The sequence below is a fragment of the Stigmatopora nigra genome, chromosome 10 (assembly GCF_051989575.1).
Source record: "Stigmatopora nigra isolate UIUO_SnigA chromosome 10, RoL_Snig_1.1, whole genome shotgun sequence".
NCBI classification, from domain to species: domain Eukaryota; kingdom Metazoa; phylum Chordata; class Actinopteri; order Syngnathiformes; family Syngnathidae; genus Stigmatopora; species Stigmatopora nigra.
The window spans coordinates 12,319,368-12,343,523 of record NC_135517.1 but is presented as its reverse complement, the minus strand read 5'-3'; the positions used below and the strand labels follow the sequence as shown (position 1 = coordinate 12,343,523).

Sequence of the window (24,156 nt, the reverse complement as noted above, 5' to 3'; positions counted from 1 at the left end):
GGTCAAATGTATTATTCACTTAGAAAATGTCACTGACGACAGAGTATTACAAGAGGAAGCAGATTATAATTTTCACAGCTATAATTGATTACGGTATGTAGAAAGTGGCATCTTGACATGCAGGTTTTTTGTGCAAATTATATTTATTTGTTCATTTTTATTCTTTAATGTATTCATTTTCTTTCTGCTGATCCTCACAAGGGTGGTGGGGGTGCTGGAGCATCGCCTGGCCAACTGTGGGCAGTTGCAGGGGACTGACTATATAGGCTTCAGATTCAACGCCCTATCTTTGTTTATCGTATACCATGACTGCTCTCTAGTGGAATTAACCAGTATCGCGTGGGCCGTTTTCGATTCATTACAGTTGTTTTTCTTGACTAGGATAAGCTTTGTTGAAAATGAATAATGCATCTCAGGGCTGTATACAATTGAATGCAAATGAGGAATTTCTATTAATTATTTATCATTCTCTACTAACACATTCAGTATTTTCATTGTTGCATTTACTATGAAACCTTCAGTAAATTAGACATCAATTTAAAACAGTTCAGTTTTTATTTGTAGCTATAGAACAGGGGAGGCCAAGTCCAGTCCTTGAGAGCCTCTATCCAGTCTGTTTTTCATATCTCCGTCCTCTACCACACCTGAATCAAATCATTACCTCATTGGCAAATTGGCCAGAAGCATCAGTTATATTCAATATAACTGGGATATATTTGCACATTTCTTGTGTTTTAAAGTTAGTTTTTCTAGTCTCCCTAAAATATTTCCACAGAAAAATTTATAAAACACTGTGTAGTTTAATTGATTTAGGTGCAAGATTATGAAAAGCAAAACAGCAAAATATGAAAACTCAAAAAAACCCTGCAAATTAAAAAAAAAAACCACTTAGTTATTCACATTTTCTTAAATACTTCATTGACAGACCATTGCCAGTGATTTTCCAATTCACTCCATACAGCATGTGTGGGCAGCACAATGGTGTGGTCATATTTCATTTAAAGCACAGCTGAGATGTTTAGGTTCATTCTTGGCCATACCGAGCATTTATACAATGTATCGACTTATTTATGTTTCTCTACATTTTGAGTGCAAAAGCTCAAGTTAGCGAAAGGTTTTGACTGCCTCAGCCCCAAAAACAAGAATTATTATGAATTTTATTTTACATCCGCAAAGCAGCATATCCAAACATACAAACTTCATGAAGGACTAATAAAACAGAGTTTAGAATTACTCTAAAGCCACAGTCCTTTTGACTCCAAGATAGGATTTGCTCCTGGAAATGTGTTTATCAAGTGCTCACATCTTTGTCCTAAAGGCCAGAAAGAAAGCAGTTCACTGGAGTACCCACACAAAGGCTGCCGTTGCAACAAGTTGCCTAAGTTTTCTTCTTAATTTGCTGAATGTGGGTCATTTCTCTAGGCTGTATCTGTAAAGTTAAAAAACAGAGAAAAGAAAGATAAAAGGATATTGATATAATATTTGAAAAGAAACTGAAACATTCATTAACTATAAAGTGACAAGTGAGTTCAAGGAACAGTGAGTCTTATTTAAGTGAGTCACTCAGTGGAATCGAGGACGTCTAAAAGAAATAAAAAATCGCAAAAATTGACATTGTGCTTTATAATCCATTATAACTGATGTATGAATTCTGGTGGTGCTGACCTATTTTTTTGGGCATAACTGAATCATACTGCTTCAACATAGTGCTCTAAGCACACATTCATCAATCACATAACAATTTGCAGTCGGAATTACACCGCCACTGGAATCTAAATTGGCTTAGTAAAGATGAGCGACAGTATCCATTCAGCAAAGTTTTATTAAACTATGATTTTTTTTTTTATTCACACAAAATTGGCATGAATACACACCTCCAGTGTTGGCTGCGATTCCCTCTGCCATTTGCAGTGGACGCTGACTTGTAACTTGGTTGCCACTGGTTGTATCATTCTCCATCACAAAGGGATCAGAGTGGTTTCCAAATAGACTATCTTGCCTCTGGAATGGAAAAGTTTTAATCAGACTTATTTAAATTGCATATGCCGCTAAAAAAATCATTAAAGTAAAACATAGCACTCTGAGGTAAATAACAATTAACTGGCCATATTATGCCCCATATATTTAAACAGATTCTCATATTAATTTTTTTTTAATTCTTGGATTTATGATTTTTTTCCATTTATTGCCACTCAACACTCTTCAACACACCCTGAAAATTTCTTCCTCAGCATCATCAGTCTCGGTCTCTTCATTTAGTAGATCACCAGAGATAGTGCGATGGAGCTCTGGAGCAGCTTCCTCGTCAATGTTCCGGAGTCCTGCCTGTTGAAAAACAGTACAATATCTATATAGTATTTATGGGATCAATGAAATATCAGTACAATGAAAGAGACTCCTTACCTGAATCTCATTTGTTGCATTTTTCTTTGTTGACCGGTTGCCATAATATTCCTCCTGTCTTTGTTTCAATTTTCGGAAATAATCTTGGATTAAGAATGTAGCGTAGAATTTTCCTACAGTCACTTCATCATCTAGTAAAATAGACAAGAAAAGCAATGATTTATTCTTGAAACGATGGTCAAACCCTTTAAAACCCTTAAAATGACAAAAATGCTTAATCCCCATCTTAATGAGAAAAAGTCTATCGAGAGTAACTTTATTTCAAACAACTGTTCCATCTTTTTAACATATTTTAAGCTATTATCTTCTCAAGTCGAATACATCATAAAATATTGCATACATCTTCTCCTGCTTTTAAAAACATTGGGTTTTTCGTTTTTTTTCCTTACCTCCAATGGGTGGAATGACTTGGTCCAGAAGTTTCATACTAGTACGCTTCCAGATCTTCTTAATAATTGCTCTAAGCTCCTCATTGGCTTGCTCGAAATTACCTAAATGGTAAGAGTGACAGTTAGATCAGTCCAAAAAAAATAGTATTGACATTTAATAGCACAGACCTTCTGTCTTTATTTTCAGGGCAGTTCTAACCAGGGCAAACAATGTTGCGTTGAAGGTTACCGTTCCATCACTGTTAAGCGGCATGTTCATGGAGACTAGCCTCTGCAGTTAAAGTAAAACAAACAAACAAACAAAAATAACTGGTTTAACTCAGTTTTTTATCTTTTTCTCTTTTATTATTCTTATTTTTCAATTTTTATAATATTTTTCTGGGCGGCCCGGTTGGGAGAATCGATACCACATCAGCCTCTGGGGTCCTGGGTTCATATCCAGGTCGGTCCACCTGTGTGGAGTTTGCATGTTCTCCCCGGGCCTATGTGGGTTTCCCCCGGGTACTCCGGTTTCCTCCCACATTCCAAATACATATAAATGCCTAGTAGGCTGATTGGACACTCTAAATTGCTCCTAAGGTTGGGTGTGAGTGTGCATGGTTGTCCGTCTACGTCTGAAAGTAAGTACCGCTACGTATACATCTGATTCGGTAGTGGGTCAGAGACATTGGTAATATGACATGATGTTATTTTTATGGTATCAGAAAACTGTATAGCTCTGCCATTGGCTGGTTCAGGGTCGCCTCCTGCCCATTGTTAACTGAGAAAGACTCTAGCACTCTCATAATACTTCATGAGGGTAACATACAGATGATTTAATGTGAGGCGTTTGTGTATTCCCAAACCACATGGTGTCCCTTTGGTAATGGTTGCAAGGCAGCATATCTATTCAATCATGTCCATTATTTGCATCATTTCTTTTTTTTTTACTCTGTCATCTTAAACTGCATTTCTGAATAAACAACACAATGCAAACATCCACAAATGGGGAATACCAAAACTCCCATCTGGCAGATCAATGTTTTCTGGTTTTAAAGAGCAATTTAGTAGCTAAAACAACAAATAGACAGCAAAGAAATAGAAAGAAAAAAAAGAATACAAGGCATTGTTGTCATATGTTCAACACAAGTGTTGTTTTCAAAAAATTCCTTCAACTGCTGTTGCCTTCCAACCTTCTGGCTAGTTTTCTTCTCTTCATTTTTAGGGGTTGTACCAGATTATTTGCCTCCGATTGTACAGTATGTTCTTTAAATTATGTAATATTAAGTTAAGAGATTTCTCAGGAAAAAAAAATAACCTGTAGGTGGACACTAAAACATGCACTGGTCACTAGGCAATCAAATAATACAAGACCTGCTGACTCATTTGGTCAAGGTACCCATATATTAAAAAACACGTCCGCAGTTGCATGCCTGTGTATTCACATGCTAATGGGGAAAGTCCACAAGACCACAATGCCCTAAATACAAAGCCTTCCTGTTTTAAGGGATAAAAGACTGCATTGATCAGAATATTTTCATGTGATGCCACAAACTTGTTTGTTTCTGTCTACCTTGCAAGCAATACGATGAGGACAAAACTTGCCGAAACCCAAAGGCGGTGGTATTCGCCGGAGAAGTGTCACTACATCAAGATGTTTAATGCGGGCCCTAAGGGAAGAAAATTAGAAAGGGGAAATTAATTGCTTGCAATTTAGTTGGAATTTTGGCACAAGGTTGACAGGTGGTCAAACACAATTTTGATGCTATTTGATTATATGATATTATTGCACCATAGAGTCAACAGTTAAATACTTACGTGGCTTCAGGATCATATTCTGCCCATATTTTTTTGAACTCATCCAAGTGCTGGGGGCCCAGAATGGACCAATCACGGGTCAGATAGTCAAAGTTATCCATAATGACTGCCACAAACAGGTTTATAATCTGTTCAGGATATAAATACAATATTGTCTTTAGAGGTAATTCAGATGATGTTAAGATTAGTTGAAATACTTCCATCAGTGCTTCTGTATGAATGAGTTTTTCAGATGTATTAACTGGGTACAAAGGATTTATGCTGAGAAATATTTTCCATGATTGGTAATGTGTAATTACTTGGTTGTTTTTCCTCACCAAAAATGCGCAGAGCATGTAGAAACTCATAAAGTAAATGATGGCAAAATTAGATCCGCAGGTGAACTCTTCTCCGGGTAGGTAATCCGATTTGGCGTCACATTTCTTTCCATACATACTTCCGAGCATTACTTCATGCCACGCTTCCCCTGTTGCACATCTGCATAGCAAAAATGGTCATGTCAAATCATGTCATAATCTATCCATTTTAAATTTTTAATTTGTGCTTGTTGTTCGACACATTCGTCGTAAAAGCATTTGAGTTGGGCACAAAATTCTCATTTTGATTGAGCGTTATGCTGACCTGAATAGTAGCAGCACAGCGTGTGGAAATGTCTGAAAGTTGTTGTTCCTGTTGATGTATGTACCATCAACCAATGCAATTTTACCAAATATCTGGAGAGAAAATGCTATCAAAGTGATGTATGCTGTATAACAATATATTAACACAGAACACGATAGTTGTGTCTTCACATACCTGCATTCCAACAACAGCATATATAAAAAACAGCATTAGAATAAGCAGTGCCACATAAGGAAGAGCCTGAAACAAAGAGTCAAATTAAATATTAAAATAAAACAGAAAAAACAAGGACAGTATTAATTTATGTGGAATTAACTTTATGGGTCACGCAATGGTGAAGTGGTTTTTCCCCTTGTCTTTAGTGTGGGAAGCCTGGATTTGATTCCCACTCAGTGGGGATGTGGTTCTGAGTATTAACTGAAAATTTAATATGAGATTTTATAGATGTTTGTCTGTACATGACCCAACGTTGTAATAAGTCCATTGTGAATTTTGATGTTCTGTCAGGGAATCGTTGCTGTTCTCTTGGATTAAAAACAAACATTAATCCAAATATATTTGTTCCTCTAAATATTCATCAGTCTTTCTTGCCCATTTGTGACTAGTTCAAATCCTTGAGAAAACAATACAACATAAAAACATTTTTGGGTTAACATTTGCAGCAGCATGAAACTGACCTGAAGGGATTTTATAAAGGTCCATAGCAGATTCCTTATTCCTTCTGAGCGATTCAAAAGTTTCACCAGACGCATAACCCGAAACAGTCTGAAGAATGTAATTGACACACTCATATTCTCTGAAGACTATAAACAGGGAACAAGACCATAACAGTAAGAGGAAAAACAATCAACAACAGTCCTCAGTGCCCAGCAAATAGATTAAACCTCACCGCAATAGCTTGCATAGGATCCACAGCCTAAAAAGTGAAAGAAATGTTATATAGAATTTGACAGGCTGCACATTATTGCAATTTACTTTTCCGATACAGTAGTTACCTCACAGCCCTGAAGACAGTATAGTCCTCCAGATGAGACTAGTGCTGCCTGGGCGAGGAGTGAAGGGAGATGATTAAATTATTTGAGCATGAAAAGAAGTTAGACTGTTGAGGTGAATCAAAATACATCTTCACATTTGTCAGTAATAATACCTTTTGATGTCAAATAACAAACACAAATTTAATTTTCAAATTTAAAATCTGAGTTCAATTGTGGACCAGCGAAATGTTTCAGTACTCACATCAATTTCACTCAGCGTTACATCCACAACACTTCCAATGACAATGACAAAGTCAAAAACATTCCAGGGGTCTCCAAAGTAACCCTATGAAATCCATAAGAACAAAAAAAATTACATTTCACAATACATGATGCAATGCCACTGATTTTGACCAACCTTAGCTTTGAAGGCCATGAGTTTTAGGATCATCTCCACAGTGAACAGCACAGTAAAAATTACATTCAGCATGTCAGATAAGTGTGTAACATGGTCTGACTGGTTACAATGCTGTGGGTCAAGTACAAACATCATTTACTCTGATTAATTGCAGCAATATATCCCAGTGACAAAACATCTCCTAATTAAAAGATTAGAGGTGTCAATTGTTCTTCAAAAGTTTTAAGCAATTTGTCCTTGTGTTCGACTATGTTATTTATACATTACATTTGAGCAATGTAATATCAGCTTTTGCACAAAAACCTACAAAATGTAAGAATCATGTGGACTCTTGGTAATATGAGACATTGTAGCTGATTCAAGATTCTTCTAACCTAATTGGTCAAAATGATGTTCACAATTGGAGTAATGCACAGATGTCAATAGAGCATGTGTTTTCATAATGTAAGAAGCGTGTTGTTTACAAACCTGCATCCCCAGACACATGGTGTTGAGCATTATAAGAAGGAACATAAGGTATTCAAAGTAGCAGGAGGTGACAATGTACCATACTTGATATTGGTACGGATTCTTGGGAATATAACACCGCAGTGGTCTCGCCTTTAGAGCATACTGCACACATTGGCGCTAGAGAATTGGAAGGCATATTTCTTAAATGTGTGATTTAAAGGGAGAACATTTTAACCTCAAACTTCAAATTGGTACAATTGGCTTCAGTAAATTTAGAATGCTAAACGTACCTGGTTTTTATCCAGCTCACAGTTTTTATACTCTTGCTCTCCTTGTTCCTGGAAGGTGACGATAACGAAACCAACAAATATATTCATCATGAAAAAGGCAATAAGGATGAGGTAGATGATAAAGAAAATTGAGATAGCAACTCGGTTGTTGTACACTGGCCCTCTGTCCTCTATGTTTGAATCAATGGCTTTGTGAAGGATTCTGAAAAAAAAAAAACAATGAACACCAAACACTTAGTTAATTTCAATAATCACAAATTCATATTCATTTGATGTATTTTCTTCATGGTAAGGAGTGTTGTCTATTGAATTATTATTATCATTAATTGTGTCAGTCCAATTATTATTTATGACTTACTTTGGCCATCCTTCAAAAGTAGAAATGGTGAACAATGCCAGCATACCATTGAAGATGTTATCAAAGTTTAATTCTGAGTTGGTCCATTCTCTCCTACGGACCTCCATTTCATGAAGTGCTCCTTCCTGATACTTTATATACCAACCTCTGAATAACAAAGAAAAATAGATAGTCAGATCCAATAATGTATAAGAAGTTTTATTCTAAAAATATAGATATTGTGCTTTGGACAGACTGCACTTTAACCACAACTACCTACGCTATAGTCTTAAATCACCTATGAGATAGCCTTTTGCTTAATTAGCAGCACTATTATCAAACATTGATTAACATAACTGCTTACTTGTTTGAAAATGTTAAAGTGCTTACCTGCATTGTTCCTCAGACATTTGGTCTGGGTCTGTACAGGAATAGAACTTTCCCTGGTAAAGCATTGAACAACACATTTTCAATGGACAAATAATGTAATGTGATTTTCTCCTAAAGCAGCATTGTCAAACTCATGAAGTATGTCTGTCAAGTAGACTAAACATTTCATGGGGTACCACTAATATTCTTACCTTAAAAAGTTGAACTCCAATGCAGGCAAACATAAAGTCAAGCAGCATCGTAACCAGTACAATGTTTCCAATGGTCTTGATAGCAACAAACACGCACTGGACCACATGCTAGAAATAAATTGACATTCATCAATACTTTAATCATCCACATAATGAAAAGGATTTTTCGTTGATTGCCATCCAGCCACGCACAGCATGTCATACCTTGAGACCCTTTGCTCGGTTAATGGCTCTCAGCGGTCTAAGTACCCTCAAAACCCTGAGAATCTTAACTACTGAGATGGCACTGGATCTAGATGACAAAATGAAGCACTGTTTTAATTATGAATATTGAAAAGATGTAGAAACCATTATTTGACTAAAATTGTGCAATTATCAAGGTTTAATCCGCAGCTGTGGAAATTATCGACTTAATGTTTTAGTTCTGTAATCTTTAATACAGATAGTACTCTTGAAACAAAAGAATATACACTGTTCTAAGTTTCTGCCTTTTAAATCTTTTTAATCTAAGACTTGCAACTTGAAAAGTACTTAGAATTAATGAAGAAACTTTAGTTTTTAATCCACTTACTCCATTCCCATGGAGAGCAAGGATACACTGACAACCAGCAAATCCAAAATGTTAAATGAGTTTCGACAGAAAGACCCTTTGTGAAGAAAGGCACCGTAAGTTGTCATCTAAAAAGGAATGGACATAAAACATTTTGGATCATTTAAACAATTTTCTGTTATTACAAAAAGAATACGGTAGTATGAAAAATATTGATGTTTTCACCTTAAGTACAATTTCTGCTGTGAACACTGAAGTGAAGACTATATCAGCATACGCCAAAACCTAAATTTCACATGAGTGGCAACTTTTATGGCATTATGAAATACACTGGAAATGTGAATATTTTCTCATTGATTTAAAATGGAATCACTTTGTCACCTGGTTCCTGAAGGACATTGGGTCAATTGGATCCTCAGCTGCCAAAGAAACAGATGATAGTAGGATGAAAAGGAGTATGATATTGGTGAATGTGGTTGCATTTATGATGCGATGGCACAGCTTTCGGAACCTAAAAAAGAATTTGAAATAAAGAAAAGTCAAACATTCTTTGAATGACAATGAATAAAAATAGGATCATTCTCAATGCAATTATTTTAAAGATAATTTAAGCAAAGTATAGAAACTTAGAAAAATAAATACACATCAGGAATCGGTCCAATCATATCAAAAGCTCATTCATAAAACAATGTCTCTTTTCTTTGGTCAAAATTAAATGTCAGTATTACAGCCTGTTGAAGAAGGAGAAAAAAACTGCCACAACACACTACTGCTACAGAGTTACTTTTGAGTAAGGTTGCCACTGAAATTGCTGATCTTGTATTCACTCTCTTAACCCAATATGCTTTAATCTTCCCCTTAACATTAGAAACATTTGTCACTTTTTTTTTACACACACACTGGCACCACAGATCATGCTCTTGATTTCATTTGCTATTCTTGTTTGACCCTTTCAGCCTTGGTCTCTCTACTAATAGGCCGTCTATTTGAATTCCACTAAGCAATGTGTTCTCCATGCTCCTAGCGAGTTCATAGATCTCTTTTTTTGGGTTCTTCTCCTGTTCAAGGAGTCTGGCACTTTTCTGTCCAATACACTATCTGAAGCTTGGTTGTAACTCAAACTTTACAAGAACAACATTGACTTATATTAACTATATATTTTTCCTAATTATCATTCAAAATAGTCATACTTGTTTTGTGGTCCAAATATAAAAAATGAACTAGCTTCTGGCATTGGTACGGCTTCTTCCTTCAGCTGAAGATCAGCCATTGGTCGGGGTCTGGGACTTTCTGGGATCTCAGGATCCTCCTCTTCATCATCACCTACACAATACAAAGATATGAATTTGAATGTATTGCTCAAAGATTTGAAATACTTCCAATATTGAAGCATTATGTTCACCAGGAAAGTCAGCTGGAGGGAAGGGGTCTTTAATTTCATTCACATTTGACTCAAACTCATCAACCTTGAGCTGAAAGTTAAACATTTGATTAAATGCATAAATTGTTGATGTTTTTGTCTGTTTATGAAAATAATACCTATAATTAAAAAAATGTCTTACCCTTGCAGTGGTGGGGATGCCCTCTACACCCTTGGCTCTCTGCTCAGCTAATTTCTTGGCAATATTAGCTTTTTCCTCAGAGGTCTTGTTGGGTAAGTTGGCTCTATGAATTTGATCATGACAATGATGAGATGTAACTCGTAGAACCTTTTTAAATTGTTGTGCAAGCATTATGCAAAACAGACCTGAGTGCTTTCTTTCGTTTCTTATCCTCTGCTTTTTCCTTCTGGGCCAAAGTTAAAGACTCAGCCTCAGCCAAGTTATCAACAGCGATAGCCAGGAATACATTTAAAAGAATGACTGAATAGCTTCATAAAAGAATATAACAGTGAATTTATTAGGGTGGAAAGATAAAGTACAGTGCACAGAAGCAAATGTAAAGGATACAGTTTCCACAGACGAACAGGATGATGAAGTAGATGCTTACGAGGATTCCTGGCATGCTGGGACCACCATGTGCCATTATGCCATCATACATGACTGCGTTCCAATCTTCACCTGTAAGAATCTGAAAGACAGGTTTGTGATGGAAATCACAGAATGATTTTGAGTAACTGCTGAAACTACTGCATTTGGTGCATTTATTTGAGAAATAAATGCACCAAATGCATTTGTAAAACCCACAAATCTCTATTTTCGTACCTGGAAAACGGTTATCAAGGCTTGAGGGAAGCTATCAAAGGTGCTACGTGGTTTCGGTTGGTTTGGAAAGTTGAACTTTCCTCCAAACACCTGCATTCCTAGCAGTGAGAAGATGACAATAAAGAGGAAGAGAAGGAGGAGCAAGCAGGCAATGGAGCGCGTTGAGTTCAAGAGGGAAGCCACCAGATTACTGAGTGAGGTCCAGTATCTACAGAATACAAAATCATACCAACAAAAATTATTTTTAAAAATGCTTAGTGCAACATTTCAATTTGGGGACAACCTGAATTGGTGGCCAGCCAATCACAGGGCACAAGGAGACGGACAACCATTCACACTCACACACATACCTTGTAAAGTACTATTAAGGAAAAATACCTGGTCACTTTAAGTAAGCGTAGAAGGCGTATGCAGCGCAGCACTGAGATCCCCATGACTGACATAATGTTCATTTGTACAAGAATGAGCTCCATAATTCCAGTGGTCACCACAAAGCAGTCGAAACGGTTGAAGAGTGACATGAAGTATGAAGACAAGCCAAGAGCATACATCTTCATCAACATCTCCAGGGAAAACATGGACAGCAGTAGAGTATTGGTGTTATCTGTTGAATGTGGATTTTGTTTCAGCCCACAGAATCGTGTGAAGCCACGATGTGGTGGAAAAAAACAATGGAAAAAGTTATTTCTTTGGATTTGGAATCTGACATTTTTATCTATTCCATGATGAGCATTGGTTGGTTTTAAATTCATGTCAGATAAATAAACACTGGAAACATCAACATTTGCAAATCTGTACTGGCAAAAATCATAAAAGAAAATGATCAAATAGAGTCTTGTTGATTCAAACAAATAGAGACTTAAAAATGTTGTTTAAGCTTAGATGAAAGCAAGATAACTTAAAGAATGAATAAACTCTTCTCAATGTTATCTATCAACTCCAGGACTTAAGAAGCAACCACAGCTGAAACAAAGTTATGAATGAAAAGGCAGTTCCATTTCAAGACATTATAACCTCTCAATTGTCCCTAAATCTGCACTCGTGTGAAAATAACCAACCATATTCTTGGTTTAAGTGGCTACCTCTCTGCATGCAAAAATGTCAGGAAAGCTGTTCTGACCTTGCCAGTTTGTGAGCCTCTCAGTCTGCTTGTGGTGTTCCGTTGCAATAGCTAACGTATTGAAGAAGACAAGCATAATCACCCACCAGTAGAAAAGTTTGGACTTCACATATGCTAGGCATTTACGGCGTAACCAGCGGTTCCACTTTCGTGCCTGTTTACTGTGTAAATGGGAAAGAGTGGAAGTTTAAAAAAATTAAAAAAAATTAAAAACGTCAACTTAATCGATTATGATAATAAATAAAAATAGATGCAGCATGAAGGAAACCAAACGTACTAGTAATACATGATTAACTGCATTGTGTCCATTTTACCGACACTTCCTTCCTCTGATCCACCATTTTCAGCGGGCAGCAAACTTTGTCCCTCTTGGTCATTATCCATGACTTCTGCCTGTGTAATCCACTCCATATAACCCTTTAGGTCTTCATCCAGCTGCTGGGTCTCCCTCAGCTTCTGAAACTCACCTCGGGACTTTGCCTTCTCTCGCTCTTTCGTGAACTCACTAGAGGACCAGACAAGGATGATTAAAAATACTTTTTGGGCATGTATGCAGTGACATATGACAAAGTTAAATATGAAAATGTAATGATTTAAAAATGTCAACGAGCACTAGGTGTTCATACCCACTGAGTACACCAAGCACCAGGTTAAGCACAAAGTAGGAACCGACCAGGATGAGCGTGGTGAAAAAGATCCAAGGCCATTCCATTCCAATTGCATCATTTACCTATTTGGTAATATTTACAGTTACTTTTTACCATTTGCAACAAAACCTGAATAGGCATAGTGAAGATCTAATTTTCTAAATTAGTCTGTGTAGTCTTCTTTTAGACAATAATAACATTTTACCCAGTACAGGACATCAGTCCACCCTTGTGTAGTGATACACTGGTACACAGTCAGCATGGAAAATCCCAAATTGTCAAAGTGAGTGATGCCATCGTTTGGGCCGGGCCAGCCGGCTCGACACTCAGTGCCATTGATGGTGCAACGCCGCCCATTGCCTGCTTGGGCACATGGAGCTGGCTTCTCATTCTCCACTGTAGCAATGATATCTGAGTATGGACAAAATGCCACAAAATGTTTTTATTAAAGTAGCCTCTACAACACTTGATTATTGCCATGAAACAAGCAAACAAAGAAACAATGGTGCTACATACCAGTGCCTGTGTAGTAGCATGTTTTGTGCATTTTACATTTAAATAGCTCAAGGGCCATTATAGAGTAGATGGTCACCATGAAAAATACCAGAAGGGTTATGTGAAACAAGGGAAGCATGGACTTCAGGATGGAGTTCATTACAACTTGCAGGCCTAGGCAAGGGAAACAAAATATATATCTTCAATTTAAATACATTTTTAATATTCATACCAATATCATCAATTAATCACTGTGCCAAATGTGTATTTTTATTCGTCAAGAACCATGCACTTTATCCAAAACACAAGAGATGAGATGTTCTGTATCATATAACAGTTATAGCTAATTTCCATTTGTAGCAGGGGTGGCCAAGTCCGGTCCTTGAAAGCCCCTATCCAGTCTGCTTTCCATATGCCCCTCCTCTACCACACCTGAATCAAATGATCAAGTCATCAGCGAGCTGTGCAGAAGCTTCATACCAATCCCGATTATTTGATTCAGGTGTGTTAATGGAGAGAGACATGGAAAACAGATTGGATATGAGGCTCTCAAGGACTGAGGTATCACTACTGTGAATTAATGTGTCTGATCAGTTTCTATCTTAACTGGATAAAGATGAACGTGTGGGTCGACAAGTACTTATCATTTATGCTCTGGTATTTGTTGTTTTACAGGCACATCACATGTAAATGTGCAGCAACAATGGTTGCTATGCCACCTTGGAAATTACTTACTGGGCACTCCAGACACAAGCCTCAGTGGTCGAAGAACTCTAAAGGCCCTCAGAGCTTTCATATCAAATCCTCCACCACCTTTTTCTCCAACCACAGGCTCCACACCACTGATGTGATTAATAGCGTCAACAACCACTGTGAACAGACTGGAACACCAACAACCAAGAATGAAATGTCATTTAGATTATTCTTCACAGTTTTTACTCCAAGGTAAGTTTTAAATAACCCAAAGGAAAGTATTACGTTATTCATTGGCCAGAAAAGAAGGACTGACTTACTTACCCAACAGATACACAAACAAAGTCCAAAATATTCCAACAATTTCTCAAATATGCATCTGCATGAAAAAGAAATCCATATGCGATTATCTTCAGGAAACATTCCACAGAGAAGATGATGAGGAAAATGTATTCCAGGCTTTCCTGCAAGACAACAACCTTGAGACCTAATTAAAAATCATCACATGCTAAAGGTATAGTGATTACAAAACTTCTATGTATATGTTTTTGGACTGACATTTATACAAAGTAAGTATGAGCCAAATAAATATCTTGGGAACTTGTACAAAGTCATGTGGGAAAAAAAACTAAAACATGCACAAAAGTATCCTGACGTTTGAGGTTCTAAAACCAAAGTGAATGCGCAGAACCCCGAGATTGTACGAATTTTAAACATCTGCTTTGACAGTCATATTGCCCCCCTAAGGGAAATAATATGCTTTAAATTATTTATCTAATCGACCCTGTACATTCTTCTCGCCCAATCCACATTCTATTGGAATGTTGTATGGCTTCTTACATTTCAGTGAAGGCATGCACTCTCTTCTTTTAAACTGCTAGCATGACATCAGTCTATTTTAGTCAGTTACAGTCAGTGACTTATCCCACTGCCCTTCGCGGGGATAAAGCAGTTACATGACCCCAACAGTGTCCTTGTATTCATGTTCTCGCATGAAGTGAAGACAATCGCACACTATTAACTAGAATGCCTAATTCAAATTTCCTTTGAACCAGACCAAACATCCTCTACATTATGATTACTTTTATTTAAGTTTCTAAATATCATACTATTGTTTTACTGGCATCCCGATACTGATAAATGATTTCAATGGAAGAATTGCTCTCTATTTCTGTACATTATTTCTGGTGGCATTATGTATTGATGATAAAAAAGGACACACTTTGTGCCTGTTGATATTCTTAGAATAGCAACATGAAAGTAATGTTAAGGTGACTAAAACTTTACCCTTATTATACCCTCCACACTTATATAATACGTGTCTTTGTATGTTCTGAAAATCACTATACATATCCAATGCTTTACTAGTATCAATGACCTGTTGCCAATATTTATCGGCTTTAAGTATAAGATAAAAAGGAATATTTACGAATTCAGTATGCCAGGAATTACTACTACTATGCTCTGTATCCAGTGTGAAATCCTAGTGAAACGTTATCCACTTGGTCATATCTTTCCTTCCTATTCAGGATCATAGAGGTACCTGAGACTTTTCGCTGCTGACTTAGAGTTAGAAGCAGATCTGAAACATCGTTCACGTCTTTGGGGAAATGCAAAAGCATGCAAAAAATGGACATGGAAATAATTTAAACTCTACTCCTATGCCAATGCATCATTATCAGGGAAATTTCCTTTACATTTTTTTTTTGCAACTACTCAAAACACTACTCAAATTTTGTAGTTGTCTAAAAAAACTATGTATCCACAAATTAATAGAATTAGCACATGCATGCACATACAATGGTGACGCACCAGATTACTATTGGTGATGTTGCTGTCTTCCTCAGGCATAGGTAAGTACACAGCCAGGGCTACGCAGTTGGCAAAAATGGCCAGCAGAATAATGATTTCAAAAGGTCTGAAAGTGATTTTGAGGAAAATTTACTTTTTTTAAATGTAATCTTTGTTTTTGTGTCTCCTGAAAAGAACCCAGCACCTTTTCAATATAAAATTATTAAATTCCTGTCCTGTACACACAATAATCATTTAGCATTTTAAGATAAACAGTAAAAATAGCATTTTCAGCAATACTTATCCAATTAGCTGTCATTATATCAGATCCATCTGCCTTTTAATGAGGATACTTCCATTCCACAATGGTGATGCAAGCCCGGCGGAAGGGATTCGTTAGTGTCAAAAAGAGTAGAGAGCGTGCAGGCCGTGGATTCCCTCCTGTGGCCATCAGTTTCTTTAACTTCTCCTTTTGTTTTCTCTTCAGCGTTTCTTCATCCATAATGAAGGATGATAAAGGGGGACCGTTATTGTCTCCCATTGTTGCAATGTCGAGTTTTTACCCCAAATTTAAAATGATTTTCCACGACTTTAGGGAGCGCTAACACTCATCTTTATGAGTCATGGGAATAACTGTCCCCTGAACTAGTAGAGGACTGCTTGACAGAACAGCTGCTTGCTCAAGAGAATAAATATAGACAATGAACTTGGCAGTGGAAGCATAAGGTGATATGACATATATACAGATATGGTTTGAGGGAGATTATTGTTTGACAGAGGTGGAAATACTAACTGAATCCAAAAATTCTGTCGTAAAAAAAAAAACATGTCACATGCCCGCAATGTCATTTTTGGTATCCATGTGTAATATAAATGTATTTATTTTATTTGCTCATCCTACCCAAAAAAATACTGAGTTATGAGCTGCAATTTTGCAATGTTATTTCAGACATTAATTTTAGTTTTGTGACAAAGATTTTAACATATGCTTTTGGAATCAATGGAAAGGAATAATTAATCAAATGTTTCAGAAAATTCCTGTTCCCTGTTCCCTTTGAATCAACTCTTTAATACCAAATAGAAAACATTACAGTTTCCTAAGTGACATGTAAATCAATTAAAAGTGAAAAAGCTATGAATCTAGTTTTATGTAAAGCAGATACATTATAAATTCTAATCTGGAAAAAAATATGCATGTATGTATCTGTACACACACACACACACACTCACACACACACACACACTAACACACACACACACTCTCACACACACACACACACTCTCACACACACACACACACACACACACACACACACACACACACACACACACACACACACACACACACACACACACACACACACACACACACACATCTCATTCTTCCAGATTATGTATTACTTAACAAGAATGGCACCATTGAACAAGCTCTATTTGCCATATATTTTTTGGGGGGAAGTTTAGCTTTATACTATTATTTATGCTGGCAAAGAAATTTGTTTTCCTACCTGGTATGTTCTTAAATATGTAAAAATCAATTACTAAAAAACTTTGGATAACCATTAACAAAAACAAGACTTACTGTGCAGTCCCTCATGAATTTTATTTGTCATCCTACAAACAACAGAGGTTAAAGTAAATATTTATTAAGATGTGACAGCTTGATAGAATGTGTTAAGGAAGGCGACAACAAACCAACAGATGGGCAATGTGCTAGTTAGACAAAAATGAACCACAGAAGGCTAGCCAATTAGCTGAGCCATCAAACATGCAATAAGTCCAAGTGGGGTTGCTGGTGCACCACTGAGGGTGAGTTTGGGTGGTCTCCCCAGACGGATTAATCTTCAGACAGCTGCAACTCAGTAATGTGACACTCAAAATACTGCAGGTCCGGAGCTTATCGTTTGTAGTTCAAATAGATTCCTTATTCAATAGTTTTTATATAAGAAACATTTTACATGTTGTTTGTATTTTAATATGATGCTGTTGTACTGAAAAAAATCACTACAGTAGAATCGAAGCTGATGAATTAAAGAAAAAAATCTATATATTTTTTGTATATGTATGTGTGTGTGTTTATATACTTATTTAAAATAATCATAATTTCTACATTCTCGGCTAGATTCAAATAAAATGCACCAAAGTCTATATGTAACTTAAATATGTACTAAATAATTGATGACACTGTATTGAAGTTATGTTAATCATAATTGGGACACCCCTAATCCATCACTGATATTGGAATGGGGGTGCTTATTGCTATTAGCCCAGGGAAAATGATTTTTTCCTAAACATTTCTTTTATAACACACTGAGATTTCACACTCATGGTACATCAAGTTGCAACAAGCAGCAGTTCACAGCATAATGACTACTTAATATAAAATATTTACCATTTGCTGTATATTAACAGCCAGATGTATTCATACACATAACATTAGTGTTAAAAATTGTTTTCTTTTCCTATAGTAATTATCAATGATTTCCTACAGGGATGCGTGGGAGGCAGACATAAGCCTGAGGAAACAAATTGATGTTTAAAGGATTGCCATCGAAGCGGATGTCCTCCAGGTTGCGTCGAATGAAGTGACGGTCATGGCTGTCACAGAAGGTATCTTCGTGAAGAGACTGGATGTTGTTGCTCTACAAAGGCAAGTCATTATTTTTTTCATGCATTTAAAAGTGGCCTAAACATTTTACAGACTCATATTAATTAGTTCATCAAAAATATAAACATTATTTGTACAACAATTTTGTATGTCCTCAGGCTTTGTAGGAATTTATCATGATTCTGTTAAGGTAAAAATTGTACCCAGTAAAAACACATGGTAAAATTATATCTTCAGATAAATCAGTAAACACAAGCATTATAACACTTACCTGCAAGTGTAACACTCTGAGACTCAATGGCAACGATGTTGGAACAAAATCTAGTCGATTATTGGATAGATAAAGAAATTCCAGATGGCTCATATCCTGTGTAAAAAAATAAATACTATTTAATAACAACAATTTTTAAAAAGTAATAGGCTTCATCTCTAGTTTCCGTTTGGGCGCCTGTAAATCATCAGTTCAATTTCATAAACCACTAACCAACACAATATTTTTCCACAACTTCAGAGGCTTGTCTACACAAAATTAGGCAAATTCCACAATTTTTATGTTTGAGAGATCTGCTCAAAATTGTTCTGTGTGTGTGCGTGTGGGTTTCATGAAGGCACTAAATTCCCATCTCAACGTGTCAATCTTGCAATTAAGTGTTTTATTAGGAAAGTGCGTTTCCACTGTTAATATAATGTGTATTGAATAAGCAAGTCGATACCTTAAAGCACCCTGAAAGGATCCCTCGACTCATCAGTCTGTTTTTCCGGAGGTCAATGTGCTTCAGGGTAACGGGTAGTTCTGGCAAAGCCTGCAAGTTGTTCTCAGCTAACAACAAGTCGTGAAGCTGAGGTAGTGTGCGAAATACATCTTCATCCATTTCAGAAATCAGGTTCCCAGTAAGGTCAATAGACTGAAGCTTATCTGTAAAGCAATACCCCCCAAAAAGTCATTTGGGCAATCATATTACAAAATATTTTATTGTTGCTGAATAGAATTCCCACTGAGATTTTTGAAGTCTGTGTTCTTGATATGTCGGATACTATTGAAGCGTCCATAAAAATGGCTGGTGTCCTTGGGCAGTGGTGGTATCTCTTTAAGGCCTGTGTCATCACAGTACACACTCCCTCCAATACATACACACAGAAGACAGGTAGGCATTCCTGGGGATATTTTTAAAATTATTATAGCACAGACCAAATTACTGTCCAATCGTAGGTTGTTGCAGCTAAATGGTTTTCTTTAAATGAAGAGAGTTGTTTACACGAACCCAGTCCAGTCCCAGGCCCAAAAAGGCCGGATCCCTTGAAGTCCAGTGGTGCAGCAGATGAAGACGAAGAAGTTGGGATTCGTTTTTCCTCATAATGGTCAACTTTTGGCTGGCTGCCTAATTGCTGGATTTCTGCTGCTACCGTGGCTACTTCAATCTGTCAATTATAGGATTGTGTTTGATTATATTAGTATATATAAGTAGATTAAATATTATTTTATATATAAGTAAACTTCATTTGTTGTATTATGATATATTAAAATAGTGACACTAATAAGAAATTACTTAATTACATATTTTTCTCCAAAACATCCACTTACTTACCTCTTGTTCCAAGTCATCATAATCATAACTGTCACCATAAATGTTGGGTTCTAAGTTGTCCCAGTCCACGATACTATTCAAGTCATAGCTCTCCAGGTCAAAATGATGATCGTCTGATTCAACAACTGGGGCCATCAAACCAGGGTGGGGACTTAGTAAGAGTAGGGCCATGGAAACAGCCACCATCAAAGATGCCAAAGACAGCCTCATCTCAAACTTCAAGCTCACCTGCAAGTATTACAAAAGGGTTCATACCATAATAGGACTTTAATCCCAGATTTGAAAAGATATTGAATGAAAAATTTAATTGGACAATTTTCAATGACTCTGAGCACAGACAGTCAGTCATTGGCTGTCAAGTTTTTTTGTTTTTTTTAATCCATTATATCTATGGGTATATTGGATGGTGTTTATTAAAAAATAACAAGATGTATTCTTAATTTTAACTTGTTTCAGTTTGGATTAGTTGTTGGGCTATTTTTAACGGATACTTGTCAAATTGTTCAAAGCAGTAACTTCTAATTATGCCATAGTTGGTAAGTCGAAGGGGGCTTTTAGCTGTTTGGTCAGAATACCATAAGGGTGTTTACTTTGAAATTGACGTGAGCCTGTGAATGTTGGTAGACTGTATTTATGGTCAAGACCTTCCAATGATGACCAAGGAAAATGTTTGCAATTGGTGGCACAGAGGTTTGTTCACTGGACTTCCTTGTGGGAGACCTGGGTTCAAATCCTGACCGGGAGACATTTTCACTTAGTTGTTTCTGTGCATTTGTAGTCAAGACATTCCAATGATGACAAAGGAAAGTGTACTCACTTGGTGGTGCAGGGGTTTGTTCAGCGGACTCTCGTCGGGCAGACCTGGGTTCAAATCCTGGTTGGGACACTTTTTCACTTAGTTGTTTCTGTGTACTTCTTGTCAAGATACTCAAATGATTACAAAGGAAAGTGTAGTTGCTTGGTGGCGCAGAGGTTAGGTCACTGGACTCCTGTCTGGGAGACCTGGGTTCAAATCCCGGTTGGGACACTTTTTCACTTAGTTGTTTCTGTGTACTTCTTGTCAAAACACTCAAATGATTACAAAAGAAAGTGTAACTGCTTGGTGGTGCAGAGGTTAGTTCACTGGACTCCTGCCTGGGAGACCTGGGTTCGATTCCCAGTTGGGACACTTTTTCACTTGGTTGTTTCTGTGGACTTCTTCTAAAAATACTCAAATGATTACAAAGAATAGTGTAGTCACTTGGTTGGCGCAGAGGTTAGATCACTGGACTCCCGTCTGGGAGACCTGGGTTCGATTCCCGGCTCGGACACTTTTTCACTTAGTTGTTTCTGTGGATTTCTTCTAAAAATACTCAAATGATTACAAGGGAAAGTGTAGTCACTTGGATGGCGCAGAGGTTAGATCACTGGACTCCCGTCTGGGAGACCTGGGTTCGATTCCCGCAGCCGTCGTTTGGCTGAAAATACTTGGGAAGAAGAATTGGTCAATGGAATAAAATGAAGAAAGGAAAAAAAAAAAGAAAAAACTTTTTTATTTATATTAAACACTTAGTCATACTTTTCAGCAAAAGGTTATATTCCGAACTGCCTTCGGCAGTTCGGAAGACAGTTGAAGGACCTGTCTGTGCGAAAGGCGTTCTCGGGTCGGCCTTCGGCCGACCCTCGACCGCTTGCTTGGTCAGTGAACCGCCGACACCGGGAAGCGAACTCACGTTCTCTCCGTGCAAAGGCGAGTGTGCAACCCACTACACCAACTCGTGCCCCACTTATACATAGGTGTTGAAACGTTTTATCCAAGGAAATTGGGTGAAACACTTAGTCATTTTTTGGACAAAATGCTTCATCCACCACTGAATATTTATTCAGTTAAACACTTAGGCAATTGTACATATTCTTTTACCTGAACAATTGTGGGAAAATCTTTGCCTGCACTGGGAATTGAACCCAGGACCACAGAGGTGGCAGACTGATGACTTAGCCACTGGGCCACCACCCTGTGAGAGAAAGTAGTAGTACTTGTACTTTTATCTTTTTCATTTACCTGAATAATAGTGTGGAAAATCTTTGCATGCACTGGGATTTGAACCCAGGATTAAAGAAGTTGGAGACTGATGACTTATCCACTGGTCCACCACTTAGTGAGAGAAAGCAGTAGTACTTGTACTTTTATCTTTTTCATATACCTGAATTATAGTGGGAAAATCTTCGCAAACACTAGGATTTGAACCCAGGACCAAAGAGGTGAGAGACTGATGACTTAGCCACTGGTCCACCACTCTTCCAGATTAAGCAGTGGTATATAGTAAGGCTTTTTTTCTTTAAAAAATGACATAGCACAGTTAGGCTTAAAAACGACATAGTACAGTAAGGCTTAAAAATAGACAGTATACTAAGGCGTTTTTTCTTAAAAAACGACATAGAATAGTTAGTCTTCAAAACGACATAGAATAGTTGGTCTTTTAAACGACATAGTATAGTAAGGCTTAAAAACAACATAGTATAGTAAGGCTTAAAAATGGACATAAGATTTGAATACTTTTTTCCTTAATTAACGACATAGCATAGTAACGCTTAAAAATGGACACAGTATACTAAGGCTTTTTTAGAATCCATAAATCAATCATTATTACACACATACATACATAATGAATAATTATATAATATATATAAGAGATGCAGAAAACTTACAGTTTTTTTTCCTTCAACTGCAGCTACTTTTGAGAGATGTTTTTTTTATAATTTTCAACTTTTTTGCTATATTTCCATCTCCACTCCCAGAGGATTCCCAGACTCGTCAGATTTCAAATGGGCCTCACTGTACCCTTGGCCCCAGTTTTTCTCCTGAACAATGCATCATTATGGAAGCAAAGGGGGTGGGGTGAGAGCAAGTGACATAGCAGCATGAAAATGGGGTTTTCCAGGTCATTTCAGTCAACGTGGACTCAGCTGTCAACCTCTTCTCAGACATACAGTAGTTTGAATGAGACACAGTCCTTTGCCCATTATTTTGATATAAATGTTTTAAATCATACGTGCAGCATATTGATTTTCTAATATTGACACAAAAGAGGCACCAATTGTGTGTTTATTTTTGGAATATTGTTGGTAATTAAACAGGAAACTTAATAAGTGAGCGGCATTTCTTGATGGAGAGTAAAATGCCTGACAGACGTAACCTAGCAAGTCAGCAGTGAATGCTTTGGGATGTCACACAAACTTACTTGAATTCTTAGATGTAATAGACTTTAAAGTTTACCATAATGATACATGATGTATGCTTGTCATGCATCTTTAACCCTAAAAGCTAAATTCTGATCTTCCAACCATCTTGTTTACCTCGAATTTTCCTTTTTTTGGAAATACCCAAGACGTATATTTCAAATGAAATGTTTCTTTTTGGATTAAACTAGTTCTCCAATGCATTTAGTATTCATAGTAGTAGTCAACCCATTGTGCCTATGACATGTCCACCTGTGTTTATATATGGCGACATTCACTGCACATTTCTCGTCTCACTTTTGGTAATGGTTTTGCACTCAAGACCGCGACCAGTGCAAAACCAACAAAGTCAGATCAGATATTTGCCCCCTTCTCGCCAGGTCTTTGGATAACCTAATTTCCTCGGGAGGTGGAATATTGTAAGCCATGTTTTTGTCCATTATACAGCGCAGCGTCCAGACCTAAGCCATCTTGTTTTCCAGTTCTTGAGAATTGGAGAACAAACCCCCTTTCACTCTCATCCTTTTGCAGCGACAAGCACGTGCCTCTATCCCACTTCTGGCACCACGTTATTGTCGCATGCGTAGGAAAGCGTCAGAGTTTTACATTGTTCACAAAGGCCTTTATTGAAAACGAGGGAGTGCATCACTTCCATGAACATGTTACTGCTACAGTTTAAGCATCCTAAATGTCCTAATCATCAAGGAGAATACCAACACGTGCAACATATTGCATAGCTTTCTGAACACAACAATAACTCCCACAAAGAACAGTGTTTAATCTTTGAATGATTCATATTGTATAAGAAATGACAGCCAGAGGTCTGAACTAAATATATCATTGAGAACAAACAAAAAGATGCAAAAGCTCTTAATTCTCATCTCTTTTTCTGAACCACTTTATCCTCACTAAGGTCAGATGGAGTGCTGGAGCCTATCCTGAATTCGTGGCCAGCCAATCGCAGGGCAAACGGAAACAAACAA

The 24,156-nt window shown here is 37.1% G+C and overlaps 2 protein-coding genes across 2 annotated transcripts; both read right to left on the bottom strand.

Moving 5' to 3' along the window:
* Positions 1–621: 621 nt before the first annotated feature.
* Positions 622–16,360, bottom strand: LOC144203358 (dihydropyridine-sensitive L-type skeletal muscle calcium channel subunit alpha-1-like). Its single transcript, XM_077726756.1, has 41 exons — positions 16,114–16,360; positions 15,782–15,887; positions 14,294–14,433; positions 14,012–14,157; positions 13,298–13,450; positions 12,987–13,192; positions 12,761–12,864; positions 12,412–12,639; positions 12,135–12,295; positions 11,393–11,618; positions 11,015–11,222; positions 10,760–10,880; positions 10,558–10,672; positions 10,373–10,475; positions 10,213–10,282; positions 10,001–10,133; positions 9,192–9,321; positions 9,036–9,095; positions 8,832–8,938; positions 8,465–8,552; positions 8,261–8,368; positions 8,070–8,122; positions 7,701–7,847; positions 7,343–7,544; positions 7,071–7,229; positions 6,603–6,713; positions 6,447–6,530; positions 6,206–6,253; positions 6,100–6,126; positions 5,888–6,013; positions 5,385–5,450; positions 5,211–5,302; positions 4,907–5,066; positions 4,590–4,717; positions 4,345–4,441; positions 2,961–3,063; positions 2,793–2,894; positions 2,404–2,534; positions 2,212–2,325; positions 1,875–2,001; positions 622–1,429 (listed from the first exon to the last, which is right to left on the bottom strand). The coding sequence occupies exons 1-41, from the start codon at positions 16,299–16,301 to the stop codon at positions 1,419–1,421; spliced, it is 4,989 nt and encodes a 1,662-aa protein (XP_077582882.1). The 5' UTR covers positions 16,302–16,360; the 3' UTR covers positions 622–1,418.
* Positions 16,361–17,344: 984 nt separating this feature from the next.
* optc (opticin) lies at positions 17,345–22,777 on the bottom strand. The gene is made up of 9 exons (XM_077726757.1): positions 22,643–22,777; positions 20,772–20,828; positions 20,545–20,687; positions 19,955–20,182; positions 19,631–19,787; positions 19,365–19,523; positions 19,082–19,284; positions 18,640–18,735; positions 17,345–18,402 (listed from the first exon to the last, which is right to left on the bottom strand). The coding sequence occupies exons 4-9, from the start codon at positions 20,162–20,164 to the stop codon at positions 18,235–18,237; spliced, it is 993 nt and encodes a 330-aa protein (XP_077582883.1). The 5' UTR covers positions 20,165–20,182; positions 20,545–20,687; positions 20,772–20,828; positions 22,643–22,777; the 3' UTR covers positions 17,345–18,234.
* Between the last annotated feature and the right edge of the window lie 1,379 nt (positions 22,778–24,156).

Bases quoted from the DNA above. Each gene is read 5' to 3' on its own strand.
- LOC144203358 (XM_077726756.1), bottom strand. From the start codon at position 16,301: ATGGGAGACAATAACGGTCCCCCTTTATCATCCTTCATTATGGATGAA. The intron at 5,067-5,210 runs GTCAGCATAACG...TTTGCTATGCAG, and splicing joins GCTGTGCTGCTACTATTCAG to ATGTGCAACAGGGGAAGCGT. The intron at 3,064-4,344 runs GTAGACAGAAAC...CTTTAACTGCAG, and splicing joins CTCATCGTATTGCTTGCAAG to AGGCTAGTCTCCATGAACAT.
- optc (XM_077726757.1), bottom strand. From the start codon at position 20,164: ATGAGGCTGTCTTTGGCATCTTTGATGGTGGCTGTTTCCATGGCCCTA. The intron at 19,524-19,630 runs GTTCGTGTAAAC...AAATATCCCCAG, and splicing joins TGGGCCTGGGACTGGACTGG to GAATGCCTACCTGTCTTCTG. The intron at 18,736-19,081 runs GTATCGACTTGC...TTTTTTACACAG, and splicing joins TCCTTTCAGGGTGCTTTAAG to GATATGAGCCATCTGGAATT.